The sequence below is a fragment of the Seriola lalandi genome, unplaced genomic scaffold (assembly GCF_002814215.2).
Source record: "Seriola lalandi dorsalis isolate HSWRI2012SDOR001 ecotype SW California unplaced genomic scaffold, Sedor1 jcf7180002054682, whole genome shotgun sequence".
In the NCBI taxonomy this organism is placed as follows: Eukaryota; Metazoa; Chordata; class Actinopteri; order Carangiformes; family Carangidae; genus Seriola; species Seriola lalandi.
In genome coordinates, this window is record NW_019525235.1 from 2384464 (window position 1) to 2407154 (window position 22691).

Sequence of the window (22691 nt, forward strand, 5' to 3'; positions counted from 1 at the left end):
CTGTGAAATTCCACAAAAGAGCATATTGCAAAATGCTGTTTCAATTATTTGGCCAGTCCTTGCTGTGAGATTGTGAATTGGGGTTGAGGCTACAATACGGCAAGCATTAAGTACACTGTATGCAAGAGGTCTACAAGCACAAACTGTGACAAGAAACAGCTACAAGCTGAAGCCCTAAACTCGCTTTGCTCCCAGCATGCATCATGGTTGACCTACACATTGAGTATGCATCAGTGAACTTGATTTTAACCTCGGGTGAAGCAGATACTGTGAACCAAAATAAATGCAGTGGAAGTCATTCATCACAGCCTTTACCGATGCAAAATTAAAATGCCCTGTGATGAAACATGGCAACAGCATCCTTCTGCATCCCCATCTCATGGTGAAACATTTTCTCACATAACAGTTGGGTAAAATGGCTCATGAATGCAAAATCAAATCTCCTAAACATAAGAAATAACAACTCAATTTTACTATGCAATAGCTTAAACAAAAATACACAATGTACCCGACAGTCTGCTTGGTATCATTTGGCTTTGTAATCTTACATCACTAAATATTCTGACTTCTGGCAATCTGGTTACACAACAACACAGAAGCTAATACCTAGAGGCTTATCATTGTGGATCTTCCACTTGCTGTGTTCTCTCTCCCAGCAGAGTGGCCTGTACCACTTCTGTAGTGTTCATAAATGATTTAATTTCATGTTGACAAAAATCCAGAGCAAACTTTGCTATTTTGGTTAGACAACTGCAAGATGTGGTTTCAGACTTAAAATATATTGCTACCTGAAACCAACACAAAAATCGAGAGCCAGTTCTCCTGTTAATAGCAAATGAGTCATGGAACAAACCGTTCTCTCTTTTCCTGGCTGTCTCTCACTAGCACCACTATTCAGACAAGAAATACAGCAAAATTATTCCTCTACCACACTTGCAAAGATGAAGTATACAGTTTACATCCTTCCAAAGGTTTTGAGAAAACAAGTGATAATTAGCCCTGCGTTTATGTAAAAATGACAACAGTCTTTTCAGACTATCCTTAAAGGCTAACAGAGTAATGTGAACATGGCTCATTAGGCGTTACACATGTAGGAACAGCATGCATGTATTGGTCTGATACTATTTAATGTCCCTAAGGGGGATATCCAGCTGACCTACTTTTGACAAGCAAAATTCTTTACATGTCGAGTGGCCTGGGCTTTATTCTGCCAAGTAGAAAAAGACTACAAGGAGATAAAACAACATCAAACAACACAGGTCCGGCTAAAATGAGTAAGAACTATTGAGGTGGGTCAACGTCAATGCACTATCTCCTGTCCACAGAATGTAAATATTTACTCTGTGTTTCCTAGGCTTAGCAGCCATTGGATGACAGATGAGTGTTGTGACAATACATTACCTACTCACAACTGATGGCTACCTGAGTGCAGGAGCCTGAGGGAAAAAAAGGCTTACAGACACATTCTCTTGAGCCACCTAATCAGCTGCAAACAAGCTGTCTCCTGGACTGCACTGTAGGAGAATAACATACATTGTGGAGCATAACTTCTACAATATTCTCTGGCCAGGCAATCCTTCCCCATGCACCACAGAGAGCACTTACTTTCTAGACTGTGCTGAGTAAGGGGCAAGTGTAAGGTTTCCCTTTGGCAAGGTCTACAAACAGATGTAGGTAGCAAGACAGTGAGTGAGACCTAGCTCATTAGGACAGACACAGAGAAAATCAAAAGAATAGAGGATACATACAGAATAGAAGTACAGACTGTAAGCAGGTTCCTCGTCCTTATCCACCCCTGACATACTTTTGCAGCCCACTTCAGGCAACCTGTTCCCCCTCACCAACACTGCCACTTGTGCAAGGTGACATCGTCATCTGACGGTGGGACCAAAATAGACTCCCACTGTGTAGTCCACACTGCTATAGCAACTTGCCCAGCTGTGTCAACTCCTCTCCCATGAGCGACTGAGAAAGACAAGTGGTCAGTAGCCTGGCAGTCCTGTCTTTCACTTTGACTATTCTGTCTGTAATCCAGCCTGAGCCTTCAGCTCTCTGCTGAGTTAGCAGCCACTTCTTAGGCCCACCTCACTGCCTGCTTCTGTCTATCTGCCATCCACTCTTTTCTGCTCTCGACTGCATGCAGCTCCCTATATTTACAGCTTCTCTCCTCTGCTCTCCCTGCTCTGCATCAGAGCCCCCACTCTCTCTGTTTCTCATCTCTCACTCTCCTTCTGCCACAACACTGCGCAGTCATGTGCACACAGCAGGCCTGCCGCTCTGCCCCCTATCCCATGTTGCTAATGATGAGAGTTTAGCTGCAGGCAGAGAGGCAGTGTGTGCTAATGCAAGCCTGGCTGTGCATTAGCCACACAGAGTGATGCTCTGGATCAGATTGGACTCAGCACTGGATGATTCACAGGCAGCTGGGGGACAAAACACATGGTTTGAATGCCTGCACATGGTACAAACTTACAAACTCTGCAAGAAGTTGGGACAATCTGGGAGAGCAGGATACCTTGCCTCTTATATTACCCTGCATACCACTCCTCCTTTTGTCACACTCTTTAATGGCTATATGACAATACATTTACACACAAAAATCCCATGATTCCTCAACATGTTCTCTCAAATCTCATACAGCCATTTATCATCCCTTGGTAACAATGTCAAATGGTGATAAATGTGATGGTAGTAGAGGAGGAGGAGTAAAGGAGGAACATTTCACGATCTGAGTAGGCCACCAGAGCAGACGACATCACACCTACAGAAGGTAAGGTCACCAAAAACGCTGTTTTCATTCTGGGACTGTTAGCTAGGTGAACCTACTCTCAATTATCCCGTGGGTTAGCTCAAGCTAGCTAAGACTGCATGGGAATGTTAATGTTCTCGACTAAATTAACGGCTCATTGCTTACCTTCAAAGCGGTTAAGGGTGGATTCTTGCTTTTGCCTCCTCCATGCGAGGAGCCGGAGCTGTTGCTACCAGACCTCTCCCTCCCGTCCCCTCCTTGGCTAACTCTCGGGCCGAGACGGTGCTGTCCAGCGCCACGCCGTCGTCCATCGTGGCGGTTGTCTTTGGACATCGACCCGCCGTATGTTCAGCGCTCAGTGGGTAAGAAATAAGAGTCTGCGGACAAAGTTATCTTGTTGTCAGAGTTGATGGAAAAACATGTCAGATAAATACATGACAGTGAGGACAACCTAACAAAAGCAGGAAGTCCGTTGACTTTACATTTTCGACTGACGTTACGGTTGTCCAATGATTTCACCGTAAAATGGAAACAACATACATGCCAGCCAATCATGTACACAACAATTTGGGCCAAGGGGTGGAACAGATTTTCATAGGGCGGGACTTCAAGCCGTCTACCATAGCAACCATGACGATCGGGCGGGACGTTTGGTTGATTTCTCAGTGTAAGTAAAGTCGCTTACAACCGGCCGGAAATAGGCCAAACACTGAGTCTGCTTTCAATATAAAAGCTTGGTGGGTGCAAAACTTTCTCCCTCTATGAAAATAGATAGACCAAGCATGGAAATATTCCAGTTGAAGAGATAAGAACCCATTAAACTAGTACTAGTCCCCTAATTCTTCAGACTTTACATTGCCCTTTAGTGTGTTAAATGCTTCCACTATTTGTAACTCTGTAGAGACTTCACTTTATAACAGTTTGACCAAAGCTGGATTTCCAACTTCGCAACGGGGGAAACTTCCCTGAGGACCCCCAAAAGCCACAGTTTAATTTGTCTCCAGTGGCAAATTGATCAGTTACAAATGTGTTAAGTTATTTGCACCACCAAACTATACTTTAGTTTACAGTACACTCCTGCAATAAATCCTACCTTTATGAAGGTTTAAACGAGGTGCTGATTTAACTGTATGATCATTTTGGAAGGTGTAGTTGGTGGTGCTATTCAACTGTATTGCATTATACAAGAGAGGTGTTCCTGTTATTTTGCCTTCCCTCACTTATAGTAATAGGGTGGACAAAATAATACAAATACCTGTTAGTATACTCAATGCAGTTTAACAGCATCACAGACTACATCCTCTAAAATGACCAAACACTTGAATTAGCACCTCTGTGAAACCTTTTTTTTTTTTTTAACTGAACTTTTTAACCTTCATTAAGGCAGAATTTATTGTAGGGCTCTTGTATTCGACAGTATTTGTTTTAGCTAGGTGTGTATAATAAACTGCCAGCTGAGGGGATGTGTGTCAAAATCTGGTTTTAAATTTTATTATTTAAGTTTATATTGTCCTCACATGGAGTAGAGGACTGTAGTTGAAGAGATAGTGTTTGTTGTCATCCATTTATTATTTATAAATGTCTGTCTATGTTTTTTTCCACCTACTTGAGTAAAGATGGTTAAATGTTTGAATTTCCTTCATCTGTGTTTACTTTGTGCAGCTCAGTTCAACTGGTTTTAGTTCCCAAAAATTGTTGACTTAACGTCAGGCGGATATATCGTTTATTTTGAAAGTTGTGACCGGAAGTACGGTTTTCCATTTGCGTGGGTGACAGTGAAGTAAACACTTGCATGGAGAACATCCCACGGTAATAACAACTTCTTCCATTCACATTATTTTTAAGCGTCGTCGCAGTCACTGTAGTATTGGCTTGTTTGCGTTGTCTGTGTCTAATCATTTTGCTAACGCTTTTGGTTTTGTCTTCAGGTCTGCATGTCTGTCTCATTCTCTCTCAAACACATTCAGTATAAACAGGAATCAATCACAACTCGCAAAGCATCAGGCCATCACCAGGCCTTTTGCCTTATTGTAGATTTAGTAGGTTTGATCATTATCCAGGACGATCGATGCGCACATAGTTATTTAAGTTGAACTTAGTCAGCTTCCACCAGCTGGCCACAAGGTCGCTCTGTTTTGGCTTGGCCGTTTGACTTTTCAACAAACAAACTAGCCTGGAAGCTAATTAATAACACTAGTATTTTCAACTCCCTTTTGTTGTTGTTGTTGTTGTTGTTGTTGTTTTTGCCATTAATGAACTGTGTCACTCAACAGATGGCATCCTCTGCATTGTTGGTATTGCTGTTACTTCAGTTTGGACTTGGACAAAGCTCCCATAAGCATCTTCATGAAGACCATTTTATTGGCCAGCAGCACAACCCTGAACACGACATGAATGTCCTGCTGGGAGATGAGGTCACTAAATATTTTTAGTCAATTTCTAACACCCTTAAACCTAATTTCTATGCTTCATTCACCAGCTGCTCACTCTCTGCTCTACTTATATTATTACCTTGCAGGACACCGAGGAGATCAAGAAACTTAGCCCAGCACAACAGAGGAAAAAGATGATGGAAATTGTAAAGAAGATTGATACAAATGCTGATAATCTACTAAGCCCAGGTAAATGTACGTTGATATTTGAAAAGACACTAAAGATAAACAGAAATGATTAAACTAAATACTTTTTTTCACAGAGGAGATCACTCTATGGATTCAGCATGTCTACAGAAAATATGCTCTGGATGATGCAGATGAGCGGTTCGCTGAGTTTGACACTGACAAAGATGGTGTCGTAACATGGGAGGAATACAACATGGTTGCTCATGACCAGCTCATCAGTTTTGATGACGTGGTTCTAGAGGATCCAGAGCAAGAGTCTCTCAGACACGTAGGTATACTTTTATTGTTCTGATAATAATCACATTATGCCACATCTTAAATTATGTGAAAATTACTTTAACATAGGTTTTTATCCCATTTAGCTCCATCTGAAGGAGAGGAGGCGCTTTGACTTTGCTGATGTGGACGGCACACCCGGCCTTAATGTAACAGAGTTTCTTGCCTTCACCCACCCGTCTGAAGTGGATCACATGGCTGTAAGACAAGATTAGCTCTTGCCCCTGCAAAACCTGATACGATAATTTGTTCTTATACCCATTACAGGAGTACCATATCTATTTCATTTTACACTGATGATGATGATGATTCATCTTTTTCTCTGATAGGATTTTGCCATTGAAGATGTGTTGAGTGAATATGACACAGATAAAGATGGATTCATCAGTCTAAGTGAATTTATTGGAGATGTCCGTGGTGATGGTAAGACCACAGGGATAATTTCAAAACACAGAATGATATGTTTTTTGTAAGTTTATTCTGCTATGTCCAATTCTTGTCACCCATGCAGTATTAACACTTTATTTTCCTTCTTTATCAGAGGATTCCCCTTCACAGTGGGAGATTGAAGAAACAGTGCGGTTTAAAGACCTCTATGATCAAGACAAGGACGGCAAGTTGAATCGAGATGAGCAGCTTCGCTGGGTTGCGCCTAATAGCTATGGTTCAGCAAGAGAAGAGGTAAACCTGAATTTGATCTAAATAACAGGTTAAATTATAATACATTTCTGTGTCTTTAATGGAAATTATGTATTTGGATGGTTTCTTTTAGCTATTGGCTTGTATGATTACATTTCCTTTATTTCCATGATGTTATGGCAACATATTCTGATTTACTGATTTCTTTTACTTGTTTTGCTCCGCTGTCGTCAACAGGCTCTTCACCTCATCAAGGAAATGGACAGCAATGGAGACGGGCAGCTCTCTGAGGCAGAAATTTTGAAAAATCAAGAAACATTCATGAACAGTGAAGTGACAGATTACGGCAGACAGCTGCATGTATCACATGATGAATTATAACTTTATGTTCTTGTTTATTGAGTCTCCATGTAGATGTCATTTAGTTGATTTCCTGTGTTGTACGCTGACATTCGTCATGAGATTAACGCCACTCTCTAGAGAGAGATGTCTGTCCTTTGATCAATTTGCAATAGTAAATGACATATGGACAAGACACACAGGAAACATATGTTGCAACACGTGCACCAACACAAGCAGCACATTATACAATGTCCAGAGTGTCAGCAAAACATGAATATGAGAAGCTTCACAAAGTAGTGTGTGTTGCACGGATGTTGTATTGGATTGCATAATATTGTAAGGCCATCCTCTTATTTTACCCCCTCCTGTGCATTTAGCACATCCTCCTGAAGAGCAGGGAGGTGTGACTCAGTACAATTTTAACCACTTCTTTCAAAAACAACAAACCAACAGGCCTGTTAATTACTATCAAATTAATTGGACTTTGTTTTGATCACATGTGTGCAAACTGTAATTGAAGAATTGTAGCTGTATATCATTATTAGTTCTTTCTTCACTTGTGCCAAAAGTGAGATGACAGGAGTATATCAGTCCAGCTGTGGTAACGGCTGACATGTTGCAGCTCTTCCTCATTTAAATCAAATGAGTTTTTGAGTGAGTGTGTGCTGCTGTTTGAAGACTGGTTTCCTGAATGTGTCATGATACATTTTCACTTGCATCGAGCAACAGCTTGTTAAACTGCAGAGCTTGGTAACGTGATTTAAGGTTGAGTGGATTCTTCAACAGGGACTGTTTTTAACCACTGCCAAGATGTCATTAGAATTTAAAGATGCCTTTTGGGTGAGTTAGTGCGATGCTACTAATCCCTACATGTTTTGTACTGTTTAGAGCTGCAGCTTGAAGGTGAGTTTTTTTACTGAGGTGTCAAGTCATTGTTGTATTCAGTATGTTCACTGGTGTTTTTGAAGTATAAAGTTTTATGTGCTTTTCCATTTCTACTGTATTTATTATGCTTTTTTATTTCGTCTGAACAGTATTTCCTGTATCATATTCAAGTTTAATTGTGTGAGACCTCAGTTAGCTAAACACTTTGTCCTGTCTTAAGACTTCTTTGCCCTTTTTCCCTTTGCTTTTTCTCACTTTAAAGCTCACTGAATTGGTGTTTTTCTGTGTAGTGAGAGAAGCAAAAACATTGTTTTTATCTGTGGGTTGTGCACATGTTCTCCAGTTTCTATCTCAAACCATGTGTATCACGCAAACTAAAGAATTTCTTTCTCAGTACAACTTTTTTTGAAAAGCATCTACGGTGACATTATGGTGGTAAAAGTGTGATCTTTATCATTATTGGGGCGTTCCTGTGACTCAGACTAATCTCAGCCCTGACTTTTAATATCTGTATAGAGCACTTTTTAACACGTATGTGTGACAGATCAAAACTTAAAATGTCAGTGTAACAACATACCAACGCAGTACAAATTGTATAGTGTAACCATAAGCTTAGCACCAGGAACTGGCTGGTCGGAAAGAACAATGAGTTGAACTCTACTGTAGCTTTTGTTTACTATGTGAGGTTGTGTGCTTCCTTTTTCCTCTTAGTTCTCATCCTGCTATAAGGAATCCAGTGTAAAATGTAAATCAGTAATATTACAAATGAACATGAGAAATCTTTTACACAAGTAACTTTATTTCCACAGTAGTCAATTTTCAGCAAAGTATCACTACTACATGAGTTGGATCTTTTGGTACTTTTCCCGCTTGGTATCTTTCCATTCAGACCCTAGCAACATCATGTAACAATTTCCATTCTAGATGAGATACCACAATACCACTACATGGAAAAAAATATCACTTTGAGAAGAGGCACAGTCATCCAAGTAAACCTGTTCATACCATCATATTGTTAGTGTCATTTAAATCATCAACTGTTGCCCAAAGGTGATCATTTGGGTCTTTAATATATCGAGCAATAAAGAAGCAGTGGCGTTTTCTTTCCAGTGTAAAACATTTTTGGATTAACATCTTTTATTTAGACTTTTATTCCAAAATTTTACATTGTGCAAGATTCACTGTGAACATTTTCACTTATCATTGAAAGTATGAGTATAATGGTTTGATATTTGTGGTCCTAGGGAGTGGACTTCATCAGCAATGTTGGGTATGAGACCATTATTCAGAGACTTAATGATGGCCGACGGACATGCAAAGAAATGGAGGAGCTCTTGAAAATGAGGTGGGCTCACAAATTTCTGGTGAATTGCACTTGAATGCAGAAAGTGACTGAAATGTGGTTCATCTTTATTGTGGTTTTTTTTCACGTATATAGGGCATCAGCAGAAGAGAAATATGGCAAGGACCTGGTCACTATTGCGCGCAAGGCTGGGGGTTTATATGAGATCAGGTAGGTGTGTGTGTGTGTGTGCGTGCGTGCGTGTGTGTGTGCATGTGTGTGTGTGTATGTGTGTGCAGGTGGGGGGTTTGCATTTGAGCATTAATGTACTCACCTAAGCATATACTGTTTTTGTTTTTATTTCACAGCACTTTGAGGGCATCTTTTGACGAAATGAAAGCACGTAAGGACAGGATTGTTTCCTGTATTAGTTTATTAGATTATTTTTTAGGTATCCATGCATGCCCCTCTCAGTTCAGAATTTTTAGTTGCATGTTTTGGTGTTTTCCAGAAATTGAGAACATAGGAAACTTGCACATTCAGCTTTCCGGACTCTTGAAGGAGGAGGTAAAGAGAATGGAGCAGTTCAGAGATCGACAGAAAGAGCAGAGAAAAAAGGTACTCATGAAAAGCTATTTATTTTCCCATTTGCATAGGAAGGAAATCTAAATCGGGAAACTTGTTTCAGTATGGTTTTCTGATTATGATGACGACTATTTTTATTTGTAACATTATTTTGTCCTTCACTGTTTAGTTTGAAGTCATCATGGAGAAGGTCCAGAAAACTAAAGTCTCCCTCTACAAGAAAACAATAGAAGTAAGGTCAATTCATATAATAATGATATGTATGGGTTTTCTCCTCTCTGCTCCTTTTCAGTTATGGAGTGTGTATTATATTGTTTCAGATTGTGGCTCATATTTTGTAGAAAATGTGGTGTTGGAAGTGTACATTTAAGTGATTAAAAAACAAAACAAATAATGGAATTAAATGATGATCTGTATGATTACACCTGAAAGCCCTTGATAAAAGTTTTTCAAAGAGCCACTTCAGTCTCAGCAAATGTCTTTATGTTACACCTTATATAATTATGGCAGTGGTTTACAGCATGACAATTTTAGTACAGGTACATCCTGCTTGTTTGTGCACGATAAGTACGAGTGAAGTGCAAACATAAGGTGTTTGTGCATGTGTGAGTGTGCGAGACACAATAGAGAAGCATTGCTCTGTATATTTAAGATGTGTAAGAGGAAGTTTTGCAAGCTACAACGTGTGATCGGCACATTTAAAGAGCCAGATGCCATTCTTCTCTCTGCTCAGAAGAAGGAAGTCCCCCATCCACCCCACCCCCTCCCAAAACTCCCCAAACCCTGCCCCCCCTTCCTGTTAAGGGTTCATAGAGCCAACTGCTGATGAACAAAGCATGGGTGTTACAGTTTCACATGGTTTCCGTCCTGTTTCCAACCCAGTCTAAGAAATCTTATGAGCAGCGCTGCAGGGAGGCAGACGAGGCCGAGCAGACGGCCGAGAAGATGGGCAACACTCCCACAGCCACTCCCAAACAGATTGAGAAGGTAAATCTGTGCGTATGACTCAGTGCAATGATGTCAGTTGATGTCAACCCCCCCCCCCTTGACTTTCTAACTAGAGGAGTGTTGTCTCCCAGTTTTCATCTAATTATTATGACTGCATCAGCACCCTTTTCTCGGTGCTCAGCCTTCACGTTATTGGTTTTTATTTTAAAAATAAGGCCAACTCCAGATGTGTTTTAAGACATATACATACAGATATATAAACTACTCTGCTTTGGCTAATAATTTGTGTCTGATATGGTTATTCCACAAAAATGTACGAGTTTAAAATTTTTAAAATCACAGCTAAAATCCACAATCTATGAATATGCAAACTTTGTTGCTTTCAAATGTTTAACTGCTGGACACAACATGTCTCACTCTTCAATGAACAGTCCATTGTCAGTGTACGCAGGGGAGAGGTTTCAAGTTTCCGCATCTTGCTTGTAGGTGCACGTCTTCAGATTTAAGTTGCAGTTAAACTTTTTCACTTCAACAGATGAACGGGAAAACAGCCTTCAAACACTAGTGGCAAACGCTGCTCACACATCAATTTGCACAGCAAAGAGCAAACACCCGAGCAAAGCATCAATAAGCAAATATGCTCATTGTGGTTTTTATTCGCTCATGTAGCTCATGCTCACTCTTATTTTTAACCATTGTAACAGTTTAACTATGCTGAATAGCGTAGTTAAACATTAAAACCTGAATAGTTTAAATGTTCAAAACAAGAGAAATAAGAAATTGTAACAACATTATAGACATTATAACAGTTTATATACTATGAATTCTTTTTGTCTGTTGTAACTGTCCCTGGTTAACATTTGAGAGAATACTGGGCAGCTCATTATCAATACATGCTATTATTAAGTGCCAAGATTAAACGGCAGTATATTATAGCATTAACAAGAATGAATATTTAGAATGAATCACTGTTGTTAGCAACCGGAGGGATAGTTTCTCAAACAACACTGACAGTTATTCCAGTTACTCCACAACAGTAACCGAGATTGGGAAATGTATTTCTCTTGGCCATTAGTTTAGTCATTTACACATTGTGAGTTTACTTCACAGTTTCTGTCTCGATTTTAAATGGGATTTACATAGATTATGTCAATAAACGAATATTCCATTTCTCCAGGATACACAGTGGTTACAGATATAAAGACAACTTGTCATTTACAATTTATTTTCTTTTTCAGATGAACAACAAGTCTAAACAGTGCAGAGAAGCTGCAGAGGAGGCTGGTAAGAACAAAACCGTGAGAGTGGCACTGAAGACATTTGTTTCATGTAGGAAGGTGGTTTACCACGACCAGTTTTGTTGGTGGTGGTCATATTAACTTCCCTTATGTGCTGAGGATAGAAATAGGGATTGATAAAGGTTAAATATACTGTGACTGTGTCATAAATAGAATATTAAAACTGTGTGGTTTACCTTCTCTTTTTCATAATTAATGTTTTCATTTATCTTTAGAGAAACAATATATATCAAACACTGAACAACTTGACAAGATCCGTCAAGAATGGGAATCAACACACATCAGCACATGTGAGGTAGAGTATGTCATTGGAAACTGTATTTCTCCTCTTATCACATTGTTGCTTAATACATTTTAAAATGTACAGACTTAAAACAAGAGTGGAAGTACTCGAGTTCTGTTTAATCGGCAAGGATGTGTAATACTTCCTATGAGCAGGATATGAAGTGAGTCACTATTTTACAAAGATTTTTTCCGGGGAAACTAAGTCTTTCTACATGTGATATCATCAAGAAAGCTGAGGAGACCATTTAACTTTAACTTTATTCAGCCCTTTGAGGTCAATTGTAGGTTGCAGCTATGAAGCATTAAAAAGCATTCAAATGACAGCTCTGAACCTTCAAGTTGACAGATGGCAGAGACATAAAAGGCCATGGTGGAAGAACTTGCCTGTTGTATCATTTCAGATGTGTACTGTGCAGTGAATGACCCAAGCCTCAGTGTTTTCTAGATGATTTACATTTTTTCCACTCACACTGTTGTTGTGCAGATGTTTCAGCAGCAGGAAGAAGACCGCATCAACATACTACGGAATGCTTTGTGGGAGCACTGTAACCAGTTATCAATGCAGTGTGTGAAAGATGATGAGGTGGGTGCAGCTGCTGTTACACACCTGTATGGGACAGACCCTCAGCGAAGCGTTCAAATACACTGTACTGTATAACTGGATTTTATCCAAAATGCTCTTTCAGTGTTACGAGGATGTGAGGAAAACACTGGAAAGGTGTGACATCATCACAGACAACAACTGCTTTGTGGACATGAAACGCACTGGCTCAACCCCCCCAGGTACGCACCCGCCCCGCAGCCTTCCTGATTTCGATTTGAATATGTTCTAAGTCGGAAATTTTAATATTATCTCTCAACTGCTGCAAAAACAGAATGCTTGACACAGGGAAACAGGTGATGCATTGTGTGTAAGACCTGGAACAACCATGTTTTTTTTAAAAATATTTACAGCTCCAATTGAATACCAAAATTACTACGACAGGGAAGCTGCAACTGACAGAAATGGCAGTGCTGGATTTGTAGGCGTCATGAAAAGGTCAGAATTACACAATGGAAAGCACTCTTTCACCAAATGAATGACAATGATGAATAATGATGGCAGAGACTTTTGAATGATTTTTTTTTTTCTTTTTTTCTCCTCTCAATATTTATTTGTAGGTTTTCAAATCTTCTGCAGGGAAACGGTTCCACTGGGTCCAAAACGAGCATCAATGAGCCTGTTGCACAACCCACTGGTATGTATAAAAGCTATTCAAGTATCACTGCAACTTCCAAAATGACGACAGATAAAACTGTGACAGCCACTTCATTCTAGTAACACAGGATGAGGAGCAACAAGTTACACACTGTAGTTAGTACACCAATTATTCCCAATCAGGCACACAAGATTACAAATTGGTGTGAGGCAAAATACAGTATATTTATTGTCTCCACTGTCAACTAGACTGAAATGTAGAGACATGAAGAACCTGAAAGAAGTGAAAATTCTCAAAACAAGTAAGCAAGCAGAGATGTTGAAATTAATAACTAAAATCAACAGATAAGTGATGTGAAAGTCCAGTTTCTGCCTTTTCAGGTTGTGAAATGCAAACTTGACTTGATCAAACCTACCGAAAAAAAGAGTGAAAGCAAGCCTACACATTGACAACACATCTTACAGTGCAACAACATCCACTTTTATATAATTATTTGTGTTAAATAACATCGAGATTAAAACCTATTAAGATGTACAGTCAGCTTAGTCGCTGGTTTGGTAAGAAAGTTGCAAGTTATGAGTGGCTCCACCCGATAGCTGAACCAATGCTGATTATGTCTGCAATCCTGTCAAAACTCCACAGCAGAAACATCAGAGGGGGTATATGCTTCCATTCCTGGATTTCAGGCGTCCCAGCCGAGCAGTGAGGAGTATAAGGCCCTGTATGACTATGTGGCACAGGTCAGCTTCTTCGCTCTGACGTCTAACTCTCTGCACGAGACACATGTTCACATGTTCTAATTGTTCTTCTATTTAAGATCGATCTGTTGACTGATGGTTTCTGTCTTGGTTCAGGGGGACGATGAGCTCTCTGTATCTGCTGGGGACGTTGTGGTCGTCAAAGACCAAGGTGATGACGGTTGGTGGTTGGTGCAAAGAAATGGCCTTACGGGATTGGTCCCTGGTTCGTACCTTGCCAAAGAATGAGTTCATCTGACAGTCATATGTTGGACTTTAAGACTACTACATTTCCTCATGTAATATGTTGTAAAGGCCTTATATATTATCTTTTTTCTACTGTTCATATTTGTGTTATATTCATCATTAAAACTTTTTTAAAAATGTCAAAATTTGGCATCACCTATTGGTGGCAATAGAAAAGACACTGTAGAGGAGATTAGTGCAGAATGAAATTCTGACAGCAACAACCTTTTTTGTTTTTACAAACAAAAACCTTTTCAGTCATAATAATGTAAAGTTTCTGTTACCAGAGAAAATCATAATCATAGGAGTTTAAAGACACAGTAGCTGTTGAACTGTTGGATTATTTATTGCTATGGCACATATTCATATTACTCTGCCCTCACTGCTGGTGTGTTGAATGCTCCTCATACCAATGACAGCTGGGAGATATACTGATCTGTTGCACAAGGTCACTGCACTAAGTTTATTCATATATTGTGAATTAAATTCTTTTATATTTGAAGTCCTAAATGTTGGGCAGAATGTTTGATTTCTATTCTTGGCTTGTATATAATTTCTATTTGTAGTTATTGTTTTTATTCTGAATGCTAAGTGCATGAGCATGTATTTGTATTTATTGAGTATGAGAGGTTTAAGTTTTCATTCAACATCAGTCAACATTGTTTTTATTCTCCCCTAATTGAAAAAACATAATTTTCCTCTCTTATGCCCCATTTACTGTAGCAAAGACTAATCTTAATGTGGATTATAAGACCAGACCAGAACAATTCAAACACAGTATTTGAAATGCACCCTAGTACTATTCTTGGATCATGTGGCTGAGCAGCCTGCTCTCTGGTATCTGGTTACTGTGCAGCGGGTGATGCACAGCTAACACGGTGTCTTTCAAGTGGCCAAAGTGTCATTTTTCCACCATTTGACATGTATATGAAGGGCCACAACAGTTTTCTAGAGACAGATACAACTAGGTCTAGTGATTCCAGTAATAGCTAATATATATGCGTTACACACATTTTTAGCCAGTCTTAACTTACAAGCTAGTCCGAAGACCTAAAGCATCAAAGCATAAAAGATATAATAGACACAGGCCAAACCATCTGACTGAATACGTAAAGCCCCTTACAATCCTTCCTCATGACTTTTGTTTTTTGGGACCAAGATGACTTGATCTTCCAGCGAGACCAGCCATTTAAAACGGGTTATATCAGAATGGGTAAAAAAAAAAAAAAAAAAAGTCTTTGTAAGGATGTGAAATTTATATGAAACAATAAAATCTGAAAACTGTTTTCAAACTTTCACCTCACATTTTATTTACATTCTTGAGTCTTCATGTTCCTAGATAATCAGCAAATCAAATTCTAAAAATGCCATCAGTAGACTGAGACAAAGACAAACAAAACAGCTACAGGACAAGGTCTATCTTGTGTCCAATATTCCTACATGAAATAGCCCACATACTAAAGGGGATTACAAGGTCTTATTCTTAAAGAAAGATCAGCGAAGCCAAAGCCCATCAAGTTTCATGATTCACACACAAAAACCTGCCGTGCCACCGACTTGGGCTGTGGTGTCTATTTCTTGACAGAATACTGCTGGTAAAAATTGAGGTTTTAAACAAAAGTGATCTGTAATAGCAGTAGTAGCAGTAGTAGTAGTATAGGTAGTAGCAGTAGTAATAGTAGTGGAGGTACAGGGTGAAATTTTACACTCTTTCATTCAAGTATGGTACATGACAAATTTAAATAGAAAATATTTGAAAGCCATACACATAGTGCAAACTAACAAGAGGAAATGACCCTATCCACATTTTACTCCATACATGAATTACAGAGTTTAAGTTTGGTAAGAATGAGGTCTAACACCCTCATGAAATCCTCAGAGCAACAGGATGACTTCTACATTCTCATTGACCATTAAAGAATTTGGTCAAAAGCTTTTTTTTTTTTCTTTTTTGAAAACTGGATAAGATATATACCTTTAGTGTGGTTAGCGTGGTAAGGTTAGTGTGGTTTTTTTTAGATTATTTTCATGCTCTCCTCAGTGACACATGTAAATCCTGAAAGTGTGTGTTATGGAAAGAAAAGTGTTTTCCTTTATGCGTAGGTGCCCCCTGTTATAAGAAGCTCGTACGCAGGATCTCTGCTTCTGCGGCACAACACCACACATGCACACAGCATCCCCAGCATCTAGGAGAAAGAGACAAAAGCCTTATTAGTGTTTTTTTTTGTGTGTTTTTATATGTTTTGGGCCTTGTTGTGTGGAATTTTACTGCAGTTGTGTAACTTTGGTTGGGCCCATTACTTGAGTATTATATTACCAATACTGAAATGGAAATATAGGCTTGAATAATTAGTCAAGAAATTTTGGGTAATATGCTTATTTACTCTGGTTATGAGAGTAAAATAAGAAAATGTCTCATGTCTGTGTGGTAAATATGCAGGTGGAGCCAGTAATGGTTAGCTTAGCTGAGCACAAAGACAGGGGGAAAACAGCTGGCCTGGCTCTGTCCACAGGTCATGAAAATCTGCCACCCAGCACCTCCACAGCTCTCTAACTGACATGTTGTATCTGGTTTGTTTAATCCATGCAAAAACTGAAGTATAAAAAAAACACAAGTTGTGGTTTTACCGGGGTTACGTACGCAGGCCTAATCATCGCACGTTTGCAAGTTCCTGATTTCTTGTCACCACCATGAGGTTGTCAGGCAACAAGTGTTAAGTGTTTTGTTGATTTTGGACAGAATCAGGCTAGCTGTAAATCTGTTTCTTACTTCTGTCTTTATGCTAGGATAAGCTAACCAGCTGCTGGATGTAGCCTTATATTTACCAGACAAGCAAGAGAGTGGTATTGATCTTCCTGGGCATTTAGAAAAATAATGTAAGTAACAAGATTTTAAAATACTTTTGACAGCACAAAAATATATTGCTATTAAAACACGACTTTAAAGAAAAAAAACAGAACATGTTTTATACTGAAGGCTTGTGATGATATATGCAACTTGGTATCTCAATAAAAGTTAAATACCTGGATGGCAGCAAAAGTCAGAGCTGTCCAGATGACGTACATCATGATTTCCTTCAATTTCTTCACAACCAGAGCCTCACAGCCCTACACACACACAGATTATGTTCAAACATATCAAAGAAGGAGAAATCCCCCCGCTTTAAAAAGTAGGTTGTCTTTAGTATGAAAACTTGACAAATTTAAAAATAATTTTACTTCTTGGTAGAGATCTTCAGGATGAGTTAGGGACCCTGTGCAGCTTCCAGTGTTAGTTTTGCAGCAGCTGATGGGTACGCTGTTATTTTTGGATTCTTCATACCAGTGTGTATACTGCCAGTCTGAGTAATTATGGATCCCACAGCACTGAAGCTGTGAAAAAGAGAACAATAACAAAATTAACAAAATCAAAATTACTGTCAACTACTTGCATCAATTCTAACGGACATGCAGGTAAAACAGCTCCATATTACTGGTGATAAAGCAGACTGGATTTCTGTCCTCACCTGTCTCTGAACGTAGTCGATGGCACGGCTCTGGGCGTTGCTGTTGGTGCCATTGTACTCATCATACACTTTCTTGATAGAACTATTGACTTCATTTTCAACCTGTAAACAGTCAAGAGGGGTGAGACTACACATTTCACATCTCCTTAAATAGTACAAACCAGATTTACAGATGGAAAACACAAGCAGAGGTTACAAGATTAGGTTACCTATGGCTGACAGATTGTTCCTTCTTTTGCTGGTCAGTATTATCAGAAAGATCAGCTGTGTTACAAAAATTAAACAAGGCCAACAAAAAAAAAAAAACAAAGACATCCTGACATGTATTTGATTTTCTCACCTTTGCTCTGTAAATGTATCCGAGAACCACAACGGCCACTTCGGTCAGGAAAACCAGCAGGAGAATGATCACAAACTGTGGATTGAATTGCGGATGTAGAGATATACAAAGATGTTTTCAATGATATGCAGACTACAGACACTTGAGAAAACAAACACGCACAGATGTAAAAATAGGATTGTGTGTGATATTCTTCACACCCACAGCATTAATTCATTTCATGCCTCGCTGTTTTGTGCTCAGTGAAATGTGATAAATGACATAGAGTAATCTTGGCAAGTCAAGTTTAAAATATTTATACTTTGTTCTAATGTATCCTGAAGCCCCACTTTGCATTTTGAAATGTTTCAAAGTTCATATTTAATTTGACTTACACAAAGGTATAACAAAGCATGAATGCTTCTTTTCTCTTTCAAGCTAAACTTGCAAAACAGGTTTACTGACCGTCGTAAGTCCACAGTAGCTCTCTCTCACTGTAGCACAGCATCCAATGAGCCCAATAATGAAAAGGAGGGCTCCAACTGCAATAATGATCACTGCTGGGATAAGAGTATACACATCTTCAAAGAAGTGGTCGTAGTCATCATATGTAATGAAGACATAGGCTCCAACGTAGCACAGGATACCGGCAGCGGCCTGTGGGTGACAAGATACACCAACATTTCATTCAACTCAGCCAGGCAAGGGAAATCACCTAGTAGCACCTTAAAAAACAGCTGCATACATTATATCATCAGTGTCGACTTATCCTCAGTGGTGGAAAGTACATAACACCCGCTTTTGGTATTTGTTCTTTACTTTGAATATTTCCATCATAATATGCTTTAAACTTACACTTGTTACCATTTCAGATAAAAATACTGTAATTCTTGCTCCACTACATTCATTTAACAGCTATAGTAACTATAGTAAAACTAAGTTTTTAGATATAAAACTTCTCCAGGGCCAAGTCACTCCAACCCACACAGGATTAACTAAGAGAATATGAGGCACTGTTGTAGATTACACTACTACAGAATGTGTAGTAGTCATTATGTGTGCATCATCTATAATAATCCACTAATCCACTACATATACTAGCAGCACACATACATAGATGTACTTAATACTTCAGATACACTTTGCTGAATATATATATATATATATATACATACATACATACATATACATACATACATACATATGTATATACATTCTGTATTTTTACTGAGGTAAAAAATTTAAATGCATGATTTATAACAAAGTAAAGCAACTAAATACTTAATCCATCACTTCTTATTGAATACCTGATCTCCACTGACAGAATGACCTATGGGCATTTTACCAAAACAACATAAACAACTTATTTCATTATAAATATAAATAAATGACAAAACTATATCAGTCAATTCATTGCTTTACTCTCCAGTTAAGACTGCAAACTGCCTACCAGCTTTTACATCCAATTATTGATTATGGCCATGTCATAAGAGAAGTCAAGAGAAACGCATGTTCATCCTTTAAATGTATTTTGCAATAATATTTGTAGGTTTGTCTTGAAGTGTCCTACTCTAAAATTAAAAGCACCATTAGACTGTAATAACTTGGCTAACTCACTCTGATCTATCACTTCCTGTCAAGGCTGCAAGTCATCTTTTCTTGTTTCCTTCAAATGTATTTGTTCATGTTTTTGGTTGTATTTACTTACTTACTTTAGCCAGCTAGACTGAGTACTTTTGACATAATCTTACTTTGTTTCGCAGTGTTAATGTATCATTTATATATTGTTAGTTTTGTACAAATGACACCTGTAACAGAAATGCAGTGAGTGTGGGTGTCTGGGTTTTGTTTTGTATAATAATAATTATACACTGATAATTTTCCTGTTTGTGTGTGTGTGTGTGTGTGTGTCTGAGTACCTCCCTGAAAACAAGATGATGCATATCTTCAAATTAAAATGAATTTTGAATTAGGTTAGCGTATCTGTCTCCTGGTATTTCTGTGCAATTGTCAACATGTATTGCTGATTCATGTTCTCCTTCTGCTGCTTGGCAGGTTAAGGTTAACCTACTCCTACTCAAAAAAAGTGATAGTTTGACTTTAGCGAGCAACACTGTCATTTTCTCTTGCCGATCACAGTTGCTTAATTTATGGAGTTGTTAGTGGGTGATCATTTGACTCAGTGAATCACATATCACTGAAGTGCTGCGCTCTCAAACTAATCCCTCCCTGGTTAAACAAAGGTCGGCTGCCTCAGCTAGCCTAGCAGCTGACTGAGCACATAGCTAGCTGCGGCTGCTGCTGCTGTGACGCACGTTTAAAACTGTCAGGAACCTCCAAACTTACCCAGAATATCAGGTTCAGAAAGACCAGGACCGTCTTCGAGGACGTGATGCCGCACTGCCCCATCTTCAATACGGAGATTTAAAGCTGTACGTGTTGGAAAATGACGCAGCTTGCTACTCAGTCATGTCCCGGTCGGCTCCACAGCTCACACTCCATATCCCAACTCTCTGCCACCGGATCTGGTTGCACCGGCTGCGCAGTGCCACCAGCACCAATATCACGATAACAACAATAACAAACCCTCTGGGCACAAATAACCACCCCACAGTATTAAAAGCGTAGTTTCCAGAAGGTTCTGTATATTTTTATTTTTTTCTATAGCCAATTACTAGCCTTTATTTGTGATACATACGGTTAATATTTAAAAATAAAAAAAGGGGAATCCAGTCGAAATAGAAATCAGAGTGCTCGCCTGACATCTAGTGCTGGGACGTAGTATAATTTGACTTTTACCTTCTTGCCCCCCCTACATAAACAGTATTACAACAAGTCTGGGATTACTGATCCGGTTACGTGACCTGGAAAATACAAGAGGCATACTGGTTTCACAAAAGAAATCTAGATTGAAGTTCATTGAATGCTAAACAATAAGAAATCTATAGTCACTACATTATCAACATACAGGCTAGACTGTGATGTGTGCAAGCAATTGGTTTATATGTGTAACTAATGCATCCCTGCCGTGAAGATTTAAAGTGGAAATGTAATCAAATGATTTTGTGTCTGGGCCAGAAAACACAATTCAATGAAATGAAATGAAACTAAATAAACTGGAATTAGATTACATGAAACATGGCACAAGTGGAAAAGTGGCTGAAAGAATGCATTATTTACACAAGGGAGAATGTAATGCAAGCCATGTCTGAAGCTCAGGATCACTATCAGTGTAAAGAAACCCGACACACAGGGAGATGGATGCATTTAATATTATTCAGATTGTGCTCAAAGTTCAAATTCAATCATTTCTTTGAGATATGATGAACAGATTTGCTCATTATCATAAAGCAATAGGAAAATAACACATCTTATTTAAAAAAAACTTGGTATGTGTATGGTATATGATAATATGCCTCCGTGTGTGTGTAAAGAAAAATGTGGATTCCCCCTCTTCACATTGTAATATCCAGATAATATGGAAAAACAAACGAAAACACAAACACATTAAAAACACAGGTCGCTATCTATAGCTTCCACCAAAAGTGTAACAGCCTTCTATTTTAAAGGGGTAGAGAAACTGAAATCAGCGTGCGTGCCAAATAATTTGTCCCAGTGGCTGAAGTGTGGTGCAAAGTTGGTGTTGGGTCTCTGGTGGTGCACGTCGTGTTTGCTGGGCCCTCCGTAGATGCCAAAGGGTATCAGACGTGATGTAGACCAGGGGAAATCATAGCCACAGAGATCCTCTATAGAAACATAGACATGCAACACCATGAAGGCCCATGTGGTGAGAAGATGGCATCGCAGGATCACAGGATTCAGGGTGGTCCAAAAGCCAACTGTGACCAACTCCCAGCCACCGAGACACTGAGTGGCAAGAGCAAAGGGAGACGAGTAATTATGATGGATGGCATGGAAGGTGACATACAGCCAGCGGATCCTGTGATGGAGCAGGTGCCAGATGAAGTACTGAAGGTCAAAGAGCAGAAGGTTGCCTATCACTCCAACTATGAGCTCCAGCAGGGAAGGAGCCTGGTCCGGCAGGTCCACAGGTGGCCTCCATGCCCACTGGGCCACTGATGCTGGGAGCACAAGGAACAGTTGGTTGTAGAAGGTGACACCTCCACAGTGCAGCAGCGTAGAGGCTGTTGGCCGTCGGCTAGGTTGGATCTTGAATTGCTGGACCCGTGCCCACCTGTCCCCCATGATGTCACAAACAAGGAAAGGAAGGCACAAGACAAAGTAGGAAGACACAGTCAGAACAACGGGGAAGAGTGGAGATCTCAGATAGTCTCTGTAGTTGAGCCTGAGGCTGTCCCACAGAGGCTGCAGCAATGAGTTGTTTCCTAAGCATCCTATCCAAAGATCTGCACTGCTATCTGTAAGATCCATCCTGAAGTAAAAATCACAAGGTCAATATCTTATCCCTTATGTCTGAAGAATGTACATGATCTAGCATGTAACAGCAACTATGGTAAAGACTGAATCCCACAAGCGTCTGTTTGTGCTTTGCTCACTGTGTGGTATCAAGTGAAAGACGGGTGAAATAAATTATTCATACACCCTGGGTAACTGGTAACATATAGCTCTCCACATGATAAATAATTTGAAATAAATTCTTCAGTATATGAAACTATTTACTTATTGACTTTCTGTTAGAGCTATCCCTGTTCAAGTTCAAGTTCAATTGACTTAATCTGCCATTTTACACTGGTACAAGCGCACTGGAATTCTTGTTTAGTTCATTTGGTCATGTAAAGACAGAAAGACCAAC

General features: G+C 39.3%; 5 protein-coding genes across 8 annotated transcripts in view; 2 read left to right on the top strand and 3 right to left on the bottom strand.

The window, feature by feature from the left end:
* scaper (S-phase cyclin A-associated protein in the ER) overlaps nt 1-3082 on the bottom strand; it is a 57447-nt gene extending 54365 nt beyond the window's left edge. For 2 of the 3 annotated variants that reach the window (XM_023422567.2, XM_023422565.2), the window contains exon 1: nt 2915-3082. In XM_023422567.2, the coding sequence (XP_023278335.1) occupies nt 2915-3082 (168 nt within the window). Of the gene's footprint in view, nt 1-1748; nt 2124-2914 lie in introns of those variants that run through there. The other variant, XM_023422566.2, reaches the window with a different exon arrangement.
* On the top strand, nt 2971-7619 carry rcn2 (reticulocalbin 2). Of its 2 annotated transcripts, none has more exons than XM_023422570.2 (8): nt 2971-3111; nt 5023-5163; nt 5268-5370; nt 5445-5638; nt 5733-5846; nt 5976-6069; nt 6188-6327; nt 6523-7619. In XM_023422570.2, the coding sequence occupies exons 1-8, from the start codon at nt 3094-3096 to the stop codon at nt 6664-6666; spliced, it is 948 nt and encodes a 315-aa protein (XP_023278338.1). In that variant the 5' UTR covers nt 2971-3093; the 3' UTR covers nt 6667-7619. The 2 variants fall into 2 exon arrangements, with proteins under 2 accessions (XP_023278338.1, XP_023278339.1); XM_023422571.2 differs by lacking the exon at nt 2971-3111 and adding an exon at nt 4457-4558.
* On the top strand, nt 7329-14602 carry pstpip1a (proline-serine-threonine phosphatase interacting protein 1a). The gene is made up of 15 exons (XM_023422568.2): nt 7329-7467; nt 8757-8857; nt 8951-9025; nt 9163-9197; nt 9306-9412; nt 9549-9611; nt 10262-10366; nt 11566-11611; nt 11841-11920; nt 12395-12493; nt 12597-12693; nt 12865-12949; nt 13072-13148; nt 13752-13849; nt 13964-14602. Exons 1-15 carry the CDS (start codon nt 7438-7440, stop codon nt 14093-14095), a joined length of 1230 nt encoding a protein of 409 aa, XP_023278336.2. The 5' UTR covers nt 7329-7437; the 3' UTR covers nt 14096-14602.
* A 774-nt stretch (nt 14603-15376) lies between these two features.
* Nucleotides 15377-20450, bottom strand: tspan3a (tetraspanin 3a). The gene is made up of 7 exons (XM_023422634.2): nt 20264-20450; nt 18383-18574; nt 17939-18013; nt 17599-17700; nt 17312-17464; nt 17117-17200; nt 15377-16278 (listed from the first exon to the last, which is right to left on the bottom strand). Exons 1-7 carry the CDS (start codon nt 20324-20326, stop codon nt 16186-16188), a joined length of 762 nt encoding a protein of 253 aa, XP_023278402.1. The 5' UTR covers nt 20327-20450; the 3' UTR covers nt 15377-16185.
* A 131-nt stretch (nt 20451-20581) lies between these two features.
* ch25hl1.2 (cholesterol 25-hydroxylase like 1, tandem duplicate 2) lies at nt 20582-22381 on the bottom strand. Its single transcript, XM_023422593.2, has one exon. It carries the CDS (start codon nt 22307-22309, stop codon nt 21476-21478), a length of 834 nt encoding a protein of 277 aa, XP_023278361.1. The 5' UTR covers nt 22310-22381; the 3' UTR covers nt 20582-21475.
* Nucleotides 22382-22691: the final 310 nt, after the last annotated feature.

Excerpts from the sequence above, each read along its gene's own strand:
- rcn2 (XM_023422570.2), top strand. Across the intron at positions 6,070-6,187 it reads TGGAGATGTCCGTGGTGATG|AGGATTCCCCTTCACAGTGG; the intron begins GTAAGACCACAG and ends CTTCTTTATCAG. Across the intron at positions 6,328-6,522 it reads ATGGTTCAGCAAGAGAAGAG|GCTCTTCACCTCATCAAGGA; the intron begins GTAAACCTGAAT and ends TGTCGTCAACAG.
- pstpip1a (XM_023422568.2), top strand. The coding sequence starts at position 7,438 with ATGTCATTAGAATTTAAAGATGCCTTTTGG. Across the intron at positions 9,612-10,261 it reads TCTACAAGAAAACAATAGAA|TCTAAGAAATCTTATGAGCA; the intron begins GTAAGGTCAATT and ends TTTCCAACCCAG. Across the intron at positions 12,950-13,071 it reads TTTGTAGGCGTCATGAAAAG|GTTTTCAAATCTTCTGCAGG; the intron begins GTCAGAATTACA and ends ATTTATTTGTAG.
- tspan3a (XM_023422634.2), bottom strand. The coding sequence starts at position 20,326 with ATGGGGCAGTGCGGCATCACGTCCTCGAAGACGGTCCTGGTCTTTCTG. Across the intron at positions 17,201-17,311 it reads CTGAAGATCTCTACCAAGAA|GGCTGTGAGGCTCTGGTTGT; the intron begins GTAAAATTATTT and ends GTGTGTGTGTAG. Across the intron at positions 16,279-17,116 it reads TGACTTTTGCTGCCATCCAG|ATGCTGGGGATGCTGTGTGC; the intron begins GTATTTAACTTT and ends TCTTTCTCCTAG.
- ch25hl1.2 (XM_023422593.2), bottom strand. The coding sequence starts at position 22,309 with ATGGATCTTACAGATAGCAGTGCAGATCTTTGGATAGGATGCTTAGGA.